The sequence below is a fragment of the Gadus macrocephalus genome, chromosome 6 (assembly GCF_031168955.1).
Source record: "Gadus macrocephalus chromosome 6, ASM3116895v1".
Lineage (NCBI taxonomy): Eukaryota > Metazoa > Chordata > Actinopteri > Gadiformes > Gadidae > Gadus > Gadus macrocephalus.
The window spans coordinates 3,689,490-3,699,370 of record NC_082387.1 but is presented as its reverse complement, the minus strand read 5'-3'; the positions used below and the strand labels follow the sequence as shown (position 1 = coordinate 3,699,370).

Sequence of the window (9,881 nt, the reverse complement as noted above, 5' to 3'; positions counted from 1 at the left end):
TGAAGTATGTGGTTTCATTTAGTCCTAAAGGGAGTCACTGTCTTTTTTCCAGAAACCACTCCGTGTCTCAGTAATCCGCGATGACAAACCAACTCAGATGAGCCTGACTCCCCAGAAGTGGTCTGGCAGAGGCCTACTGGGGTAAGTGGACAAATCCAAGAGAAATCTTTAGTTGAATAGGATTTCTCAACATTAGTTATTGTGATAGGACTTTTTTTATTTATCAAAAAACACCTAATAAACCTTTGTTTTCCCCCAGGTGCAATATTGTTCCCATCCCTAGTGGGGACTCTTGAAGAGTAGAGATTTCTACTGCATTTTCGTTTTTTGTAAATTGAGGAATCATGTGTATTGTAATTACTTAATCAATAAATGTAAGAGGTTTATCCAAGTTCAGATGAACGGCTGTAATAAAAAACAACAAAATGAAGGCTACATTTATTTGAAATTTATGACAAAGGAAATTAGGGGAAAATAAATCGTAAAAACAACCGGATTTATATAACCAGCCTTTCTGCCTTTTAGTGAACTGTTCAGATGAACCCATCAAATCAAGAATACAAAATAAGAACAAAGCAATGTAAACAACTAGTCAATAAACATCATATTGATTGCTTGAGTTTTTTCTTCTTTGACTTCATCATCTGGGGCAACTGTATTTTGAAAGCAGTCCTACAAAGCAAATTATTTTGTAAATTACAATATGAAAACCACCAATATTTTACTAACCCTTCAATAGTACAGTAAAATAGTAAAACAAAATTACCAATGGTCAAAATAACATTACTAGTACTTACTCGCAAGTTGTGCAGATGGGGCTGAAGTTACAGAAAACTGGGAGGAGACGAAAGCAGTGTATAACGCCACACACACAGCTGTATAACGCTACACACAGTTGTACAGGGAATTCAAGAGTTCCCCTCGTACTTACTTGACAGGCACACAGAGCAGACGTAGCCGATCTCGATGAGGTTGCGGTGGCAGAAGCAGGCGGCTCTGTAGTCCACGTGGACTGGTGGCGGCAGCACCAGCTGGGGCCGCTGCTCCAAGTCAGGCAGGAACACCCACTGTCCAAACAATAGAACCGTCCCCATTCAACAACCATGTATTGTACCTGGTTCCCTCTGGCTTGTAAGACACAATGTAAGATACTCACCAAGAGGTACTGTGCCAGGGCGATCTTCTGGGGTATCTTAAGATATAATCCACCGGTTATGTCACAAGCCTAATGAAACAAACGGGTTAGGGGGTTATGGATTATAACAAAATAACGTGCAAACCCTGACCACAAAACCCAGGAAATCCAATTGAGCATAGTCCTAATAGAGGTATGAAGACATACCTGCTGAAGAAGACCGGAATCTGAGTCAAGCACACAGGCATCTATGAGGATATTCTGAGAAACAAAAAAAAACATACATACAGTATGGTATAATGGCTCAACGTTGGTAAAAGCAGTGGAACAATGGGCCATTTCAGTGATTTACCTGTTTCTGGGCAGCAAAAATAACGTTCATGAAGTTCATGTACTGGCGGGCACAGTCCTCAGCCGTTTTAATAACCTTTAGAGTCAGAGAAAGAAAAGAAACAGAACACCAAGGGTTTTACACCAACAAGGAATTTGTTTTGATGAATAATGTGCATACATTAAGACAATAAAAATTGAACAAACAGTGACTATCATACATACAATATAACACAATATATTAACAAGAAGGGAAATAAGTGCTAAGTTAAAAATAGGATAAAATAGCATAAAGACTAAAGTAACATACTTAAAAATGTATAAAAAATTACAAATTGGTGATGGATATGAGTGCGAGAGTCAGTGTCAGTCAGTGGGGGTGGCGGTCCCGGGACCTGTTAAGGATCCCAACAGAAGAGGGGAGGAAACTGTTCAAGTGGCGGGAGGTTTTGGTCCTGATGGACCGCAGCCTCCTGCCAGAGGAGAGAGTTTCAAATAGTCTGTGACCAGGATGGGAGGGGTCGGCCATAATCCTGCCTCCCCGCCTCAGAGCCCTGGAGCTATGCAGGTCCTGGAGGGATTGAAGGTTGCAGCCAATCACCTTCTCAGCAGAGCATATGATAAACTGCAGTCTGCTCTTGTCCTTAGCCGTAGCAGCAGTGTACCAGACAGTGATGGATGAGGTGAGGATAGACTCAATGATGGCAGTGTAGAAGTGCACCATCATAGTCTTTGGCAGGTTGAACTTCTTCAGCTGGCGCAGGAAGAACATCCTCTGCTGGCCTTTTTTGGTGAGGGACCTGATGTTCAGCTCCCATTTTAGGTCCTGGGTGATGATGGTGCCCAGGAAGCAGCAGGACTCCACAGAGTCGACTGGGGAGCCACACAGGATGATAGGGGCGGATGGGGCTGGGTTCCTTCTGTAATCCACAATAATCTCCACTGTTTTTAAAGAGTTAAGTTCCAGGTTGTTCTGGCTGCACCAGGTCACCAGATGGTCAATCTCCCACCTGTAGGCGGACTGAACCCCGCCAGAGATGAGCCCGATGAGCGTGGTGTCGTCCGCGAACTTCAGGAGCTTGACGGACTGGTGACTGGAGGAGCAGCTGTTTGTGTACAGGGAGAAGAGCAGAGGGGAAAGAACACAGCCTTGTGGGGATCTGGTGCTGATGGTCTGGGATTCAGATAAATGTTTCCCCAGCTTCACACGCTGCTTCCCTTTCAGACAGGAAGTTTGTGATCCACCTGAAGGTGGAATCGGGCGAGAGCCTGTCCTGAAGCAGAGCTGGGAGGATAGTATTAAAGGCAGAGCTGAAGTCCACAAACAGGATTCTGGCATATGTTCCTGGGGAGTCCAGACGGGAGGGTGTAGTGCAGAGCCATGTTTGCATCGTCTACACACCTGTTGGCTCTGTAGGCAAACTGCAGTGGGTCCAGGGGTGGGTTGGTGAAGGATTTGAGGTGGGACAGTACAAGGCGCTCAAACAACTCCATGACCACAGAGGTCAGTGCAACGGGTCTGTAGTCATTCAGTCCTGTCGTCCTTGGCTTCTTGGGGACAGGAATGATGGTGGAGACTTTGAAGCAGGCTGGCACATGACAGGTCTCCAGTGAGGTGTTGAAGATCTCCGTGAACATTGGAGACAGCTGGTTGGCAAAGTGCTTCAGGGGGGATGGAGAGACAGAATCTGGTCCGGCTGCTTTGCGGGGGTTCGGTCTCTTGAAGAGCTTGTTGACGTCCCTCTCATGCAGGCAGAGAGTCGTCACTGTGGTAGAGGAGGGGAGAGTCCCAGAGGTGTGAGGTGTAGAGGCCCAGGTTTCTGATGAGCTGGGGTTGGTGAGATGGGGGAGGGAGCCTTTGGGGATGGTGTCAGGACTGTCCCTTGGTCTTTCAAAGCGACAGTAGAACTCTGTAGTTGGTAATCTGTCTGAGCCCCTTCCAGACAGAACCAGAGTTGTTAGCGGAGAACTGGTGTTGGATTTTCTCAGAGTACTGTTGTTTGGCCACTCTTACCGCCTTGCTGAAGCTGTTCTTTGACTTCTTAAACCTGTCTCTATCCCCACTCCACTCCTCAAGACAATACAGAGAAGGAAAAACATCATTGCTACAACTAAATAGTTCCCAATTCAGTGTGATTAAAACTTACCAATATTCTTGATTTCATCTCTTGGCCAGCTGAAAAAAAAGTAACGATTTTCCTTTAACATATTTTTGGTATCTTTTTCAAATTACACGCTTTTGTCATGAATCTTGAACCTTTGAGTCTACCTTCCAATTCCTTTGTCATCCTGTGGATGTCTGAATGTAAACGTTAAGAATGAATATTACAATGAAAAGCACACCCTCAGAAGGAGGATCACCGATAGTTAAAAAATAACTTTAGACAACTTAATATAATTGTTATTTAACTTATTAAACAGATATAGCAGGTATAGCTGTCTAAGGAAGATTATATTTCACAAGTCAAGGAAACTGCAAAAGGATACAGCACAGGGCTTTGGCCAGGGAGCCTGCCAATAAGGTGTCAGTGGAATTGCCCTTCATTTCAGCTGCAATGAAAAAATTAATTTAAACACAGCCACAACCCATCCCAAGGCACTGCAGTGTGCAGTGCCAATATATTCTAATGTTAGGAATGCATGGAGAGTATAGCGCTGATAGAATGCAGTTTGAGTGCAATAACATTTAATTGGAGCTGGACTGACTTGTTGACATTACTCTCTTCATTTCCTCCGCCACTACATTATTGGCAACAGACAGAAGTTCATATTTCCCGTCGCCGCAGTTAGGTGCCTCATCCATAGTTCCATCCCAAGCACCATCCCCTCCTGTCCAGTTCTTGCAGGGATACAAAAAGTGACTGAAAATGAAGAGGAGAGGTAAGTGGGGAATACATTAATGCATCTATATATATCTGAGTACCAGGTGCAGTAAGTTGAGTGTACATTAATGCATCCACAATGTGCGAGGAGAGGTCATTGTAATAGGCCCATTAATTAATACATCCAGTAAGTGATGAAAACAAAGCTAACCTGTCTTGAAAATGACTTGAAATAACGGCCAATCTGTTGGTCGTTGTCATGGCCATATGGGAGTTTCCCATGACCATGACCGCATCCAAACACTTTGATAGGGTGAACTGTATGGAGAACATTCAGACTTCAGTACTCTCAGACATACTTCCACATCAGATTCCTCTTCACATGATTCTATTGAGCATTTAAAGTACCTCTGGTTCCCGTTGGGCCTGCTGGCCCCACCAGATGGGGTTCACGTCCATCACAATGACCAAAAGATTTAATTCATCTTCTAAAAGGAAAAAAGATTATACGTTATGCAAACTATACATAACCTCGTACATCTAGAGGGCTAATCGTGATTTCAATTCAGTTACATTTAAATTAAAACAAAAAATTGTTCTAGGAATCACACAATTAAAAGTGACATACCCGATGCCATTGTGGCTAAAAAAAAAAAAAGTGACAGAATACCACTATCGTTCTCCTAATATTTATTTTACATCTCTCCTATCCCACAATCACGGTTATTATATTTTGAGTGGGCTGAGAAAACTTTGTATAAGATCGTAAAAACTGTTAATTACAAAATGTAGTTGCAGATTAATAAAATGAGAAACAAATAGTTGCTCGTCTATCTCCGTCGCAGTATGATGACGTTTTCTTCTTCTTTTTGATTTGGTTGCATCCATCGTTCTTTTTTTGGTGCATACCGCCACCAACTGTACCGGAGTATATAACGCTAGCTTTTATGTACTTTCTATGATCTTAAATAGATAGATAAATAAGTGGGAAAATAAGGTGGGGGGTAGGCTCTTCCTAATCTATCAGCCAGCCTCATTCTCTCCTCGGTGTATCTCTCCCACTCCATCAATACATGTTCCACAGTTTCTGTTTTTCCACATTCACACTGATCCGTTCCACTTTTCCCTACTAGAAAAAAAGTTTTAGTTAGTCCTGCATGTCCTATTCTCATTCTTGTGATCACTGTTTCCTCCCTTCTTTTTTTTTTTTTAACACCATGCACACACAATAATTTCTTCTCTATCCAATCTTTCCTGCCACTTTTTAATCACTTATTTTTTTAGAATTGCTTTAACTTCGGTTTTTCCATACGGCATATCTATTATATTGTTCATTTTCGTTGCTATTTTGGCAATTTTGTCTGCTCCCTCGTTTCCTTTGATTCCTACATGGGCAGGAACCCATCAGAATTGTACAGAAATTCCTGTTCTGTGTAGTCGGGAACGTGAATTTCTAAAAGGAGGTCCTGTCTGCTAGAGTTCCAGCTCTGAATACTTTGGAGGGCTGCTAATGAGTCTACACACAGCACTGCCCTATCTGGTCTCACTTCCTCTACCCACCCAGTAATGATTGTCATAATCTCTGCAGAGTAAACTGACATTTGATATGGTAACCTTTTCCCAATATTAATCTGCATTGATGGGATTTATACACCTATCCTACTTTTGAGGTTTCGTCTTTGGAGCGATCTGTATAGATATCTAAGTACCTTACACACTTTCTCATCCTCTTCCCACTCTTTCCTCATTTCTATTAAGTTTAAGTCTATCTCTATGTCAGGAAATAAACAAATTGTAACCTTACTTATTGGTGTAGAAGTCCCTTTTAAATGACTTACCCTATATTCTACTGATTTTGCTTTGGTTATCCATCCAAATCTATCACTTTGATACGTTGCATATTCCCAACATTCCTGTGTTACATTTTTGGCAGGGTTTTAATATCCACATCCTTTTAGTCGGCTCCAGTATTCAAGTAATATTTTATCTCTTCTAATTGGCACTTCTCCTGTATGACGTCGCTACTGGAAAGAAACTATCAATGGTTAACGTAGGCCTAGCCTATATATATAGGGCCTATATGAGGGCTTTTTTGTGTCTATTTTTTTTAATTAATTTATGTGGTGTATTTATTTATTGAAAACCTAGCCTTGACTACAGTATCCTCTATGTATAGAATAGGTAGACGCCCCAATAGTAAAATGAACCACAAGTTCTTGTTGTATGCACCCTCATATGGGGAGTAACAGTATGGATTGTTTATTATGTTTAGAACCCTTTCATTTCATTATGCCTGAACAGCTATGGAATGTGAACATATATCTGTTTCGGCCTACATAGCCACATAGAAAATATTGATGTTTTCAAATTGCTTTTTATTTTTTATAACATTCAGGGCTTGACTTTGGGCCTGCTTTGAACCACAACGTCCTGTATTTCTCTGTCTCGTAGGCATCCGACTCCATGATCTCGCTGGAGTCGCTCAGTGTTACGGTGACGTTTCCGTTGACCTCTCGGACCTTGTGAACTCTTTGTTTGACCCCCTTGGAACGCCAGTGGGTCCTCAGAGGTTGGCGGGTGGGGTCGTCTACGGCCTGGAACAGCGCCTCGCCCTCCCCCAGGGTGATCTTGTACTGGTGCCACGGACACACGATGCAGCTCCGCCTGTTAAACTCCTGGCCGATGATGAGGAGGAAATATTAGTAGGATTATTTATGACAATAAAACAATCTTTCTAGACGATGAAGCCTGCCTTCTAGACCAGTGGTGCTCAAACTTCTTTAGGCAAGGATTAAAATAAGCTAAAAGTTAAAAGTAAAAGAATCTGAAGGAAACAAGTAGGCTACAGCAGTTCATACTCAAAAAACACCTTCTTCAGGCAACTGACGACGAAGGCTGTATTGTCTAATCTTTTTCCATAGCTCATCACTAGTGACGTTTATGACCTGATTACTTTGTCAAACTCTGAGAAACTCTTATAACGGCATGTCGTCTTGATAATGAAAGTCCAAGCCTTGTGGATTTTACACCTGAAACATAGCTTTACTGTTTAGCGACTTCATGATTCGACAGAGAGAACTTGACCCACACCTATAATTGGATATCTGGGTATGGCCACATCCTGTTGACAAAGATCTTGGGGTCTATGGGTCTCAATCTATAGGTCGAAACCAATCTTAAAAGATTGTTTAGCTTAATATTGATCTCCATTTAACGAGAATTGATCTTGATGCACATTCTCTTCTCTTATTTGGAATGAAATCAGGCAGAAGCTAAATGAGTTTACGTTTTTCCTGCTTTCACTCAGACCTGTTGATGGTAACCCACAGTACTGATGGTAAGACCTTAGTACTTGATCCTCCTTCTCCCAGGAGTTGTTATCTGTCCAAGGACCTAAGGATTGTGTATCTCAACCTTTTATGTGTAGAGCTATTAAGGATTGATATCGAGTGTTAGACCCTGGACATGTGTCACAGACCCCAAGAGGTCCCACTTTGAGAACCACTGTTCAAGGCTACACACACATGTCCAAACGTACGGTAGCAACGCATGTCCATGGCATGAAGCTCCCCCTGGTGGTATAGGACCAGATTACTCCATTTTGGCCAATGTTTGGAAAGTAATAATATTTGAGGGAACTTTTTCATAGCAGCGAAAAGTTCTGACTGAGTTTTCATAAAGATTATACAATACATAGGCCTACTGTAGGTATAACGCGCTATTTTATGCTGAAATGCGACGTAATCCAGTGTTCACAGGAAACGCACACTGTCAACGTATGCTTTTGGCGACTGGGTTGGCACTCAGATATATGTGTTTCTAACAAGATGATATCATTAAAAGTTACGTAAATTAACGGTTCAATAACACAACCGCAGAAAACACGTGAGCTGTTTAGCGAAAGCAGCATTCCTAGCAACCTGACGTCGTTGAACCATGCAAGCGAGCCGATAAAATCGTCCTAATAACTATAAAACTAAAGATCTGTCATTCACTTACTGAAGATTATGCAAGGAAAATGTATATTTCTCGCTAGAAATGTCATTAGAAACACATTTAATGGTGTAGGCCTATCTGTCCTAAGATATTGCATTTCCCATTCAGATAATAAAGATTAATATAGGCTACGTAACAATTTCGAGTAGGGTCTGTCTACGTCCTGCATGACGGAGGCGTAACTTGTAGTGGGCGTAACTTGTAGTAGGAGGCGTAACTTGTACTAGGAGGCGTAACTTGTACTTTTCTAAATCGCGGTTCACGCGAGATCTTCTATTTTCGCTGTAAAAAAAAAAGTCTTGTAAATCAGTTCACACAAGATCTTCCTTGATGTCGGATCTTCAGATCGGTTAGTAAAAAGAAGTGGATTAACAAGAATTTTTTTTTTTGTTTTTACAAGCTTAATGAACTCTAGAACTAGGGCAGACTACTTGTGGTTGTGATACTGTTTAACATTTTTTACGAAATGTTCGAACGCTTAGGCCTTCTGTTTTAACGTTGGAAGAAACCCCATTTTTCGCCACCCCGGTGAAGTTAGTTCGATGCACACGTTTGAGATGCACACTGAACAGTCACAAAATACTCTATACTGTACAGGCTAGTAGATGTTGCTTGCTTCTTTCTGCCCCAAGTTTGCACGGTGCAACAGTGATGACGTACCTGAGAAATCCATGTATTGAAGACCGGCAAATATATATAAAATGAGGGCTTGTAATGTGAACCTTATAATATGAAGGCTTTCTCATAACTTTCCTCCTGTTAGTGACATTGTTCTTATCTTGTTTTTATCAGTAATATTTATTTTAATTCATTGTTTTCTACCTCATGCAGGACCTCGAAAACATGCAGCATGCGATCAATAACAATATGTATTCAATAAAATTATTTGAATTATTAATCTGCTGTCTTTAATTCTTTGAATTATTAATCTGCAGTCTTTTTGTTAAAGGTATAAAGGGATTAAGTAGGCTAAACTTAAGCAGGTTCCCCACGTTAAACTGCTATATGCATTACATGTCATTGTAAAATTGTAATAGGCTTCTTTTCTTAAATGCATATGACTCAGGGATGTCGGTTTCAAGTAAGGCTATGATTAAGCTCATCAAGAGCATATCAAGATTAAGCTAATCAAGAGCATATTTTTAAATGAGCGGGTCGGGTACATTATTTTCATTTAAGGCCTAATATTTGAGGTCCGAGTTGCGGTCATTTATGTACCCGCGCACCACTGCTACATACAGATCACTTCCGCGATTTAGAAAAGTACTAGACACGCCTCCGACTACAAGTTACGCCTCCGACTACAAGTTACGCCTCCTACTACAAATTACGCCTCCTCTGACTACAAGTTACGCCTCCTACTACAAGTTACGCCTCCGTCTTGCAGGACGCAGACAGATACTATTGGAAATTTCACCAAATGCTGGGAGAACGTCTCGACCCTGTTGGTGCTATTCCTCCATTAATTGATATGAGCGGAAGAAATCGTCTACTCCTCACGCCACTCATGACACTGAGCCCGTCTTGCGAGGTGGACCAACGTATCTATTTCACGCTTTTGCGTGATACCGGGTTGCTCTCTCTCTCTCTCTCTCTCT

At 41.7% G+C, this 9,881-nt stretch overlaps 2 protein-coding genes across 5 annotated transcripts in view; one reads left to right on the top strand and one right to left on the bottom strand.

The window, feature by feature from the left end:
• psmd9 (proteasome 26S subunit, non-ATPase 9) overlaps positions 1 to 616 on the top strand; it is a 4,825-nt gene extending 4,209 nt beyond the window's left edge. For 2 of the 3 annotated variants that reach the window (XM_060053635.1, XM_060053634.1), the window contains exons 5-6: positions 53 to 141; positions 260 to 616. In XM_060053635.1, coding sequence (XP_059909618.1) covers positions 53 to 141; positions 260 to 296 — 126 coding nt within the window. In that variant the 3' untranslated portion in view covers positions 297 to 616. Of the gene's footprint in view, positions 1 to 36; positions 142 to 259 lie in introns of those variants that run through there. The other variant, XM_060053636.1, reaches the window with a different exon arrangement.
• gtf2h3 (general transcription factor IIH, polypeptide 3) lies at positions 427 to 5,198 on the bottom strand. Of its 2 annotated transcripts, XM_060053632.1 has the most exons (13): positions 4,916 to 5,198; positions 4,696 to 4,775; positions 4,499 to 4,605; positions 4,172 to 4,326; positions 3,953 to 4,015; positions 3,735 to 3,764; positions 3,613 to 3,641; positions 1,488 to 1,562; positions 1,343 to 1,396; positions 1,157 to 1,225; positions 932 to 1,067; positions 798 to 834; positions 427 to 672 (listed from the first exon to the last, which is right to left on the bottom strand). In XM_060053632.1, exons 1-13 carry the CDS (start codon positions 4,923 to 4,925, stop codon positions 603 to 605), a joined length of 915 nt encoding a protein of 304 aa, XP_059909615.1. In that variant the 5' UTR covers positions 4,926 to 5,198; the 3' UTR covers positions 427 to 602. The 2 variants fall into 2 exon arrangements, with proteins under 2 accessions (XP_059909615.1, XP_059909616.1); XM_060053633.1 differs by lacking the exons at positions 4,499 to 4,605; positions 4,916 to 5,198 and having other exon boundaries at positions 4,696 to 4,781.
• Positions 5,199 to 9,881: the final 4,683 nt, after the last annotated feature.

What these genes read in the sequence shown, in the direction of transcription:
- gtf2h3 (XM_060053632.1), bottom strand. An exon ending in AGGCCCAACGGGAACCAGAG is followed by an intron (nt 4,606 to 4,695) that starts GTACTTTAAATG and finishes TTCTCCATACAG; the next exon opens with TTCACCCTATCAAAGTGTTT. An exon ending in CTGCTCTGTGTGCCTGTCAA is followed by an intron (nt 835 to 931) that starts GTAAGTACGAGG and finishes GTCTCCTCCCAG; the next exon opens with TTTTCTGTAACTTCAGCCCC.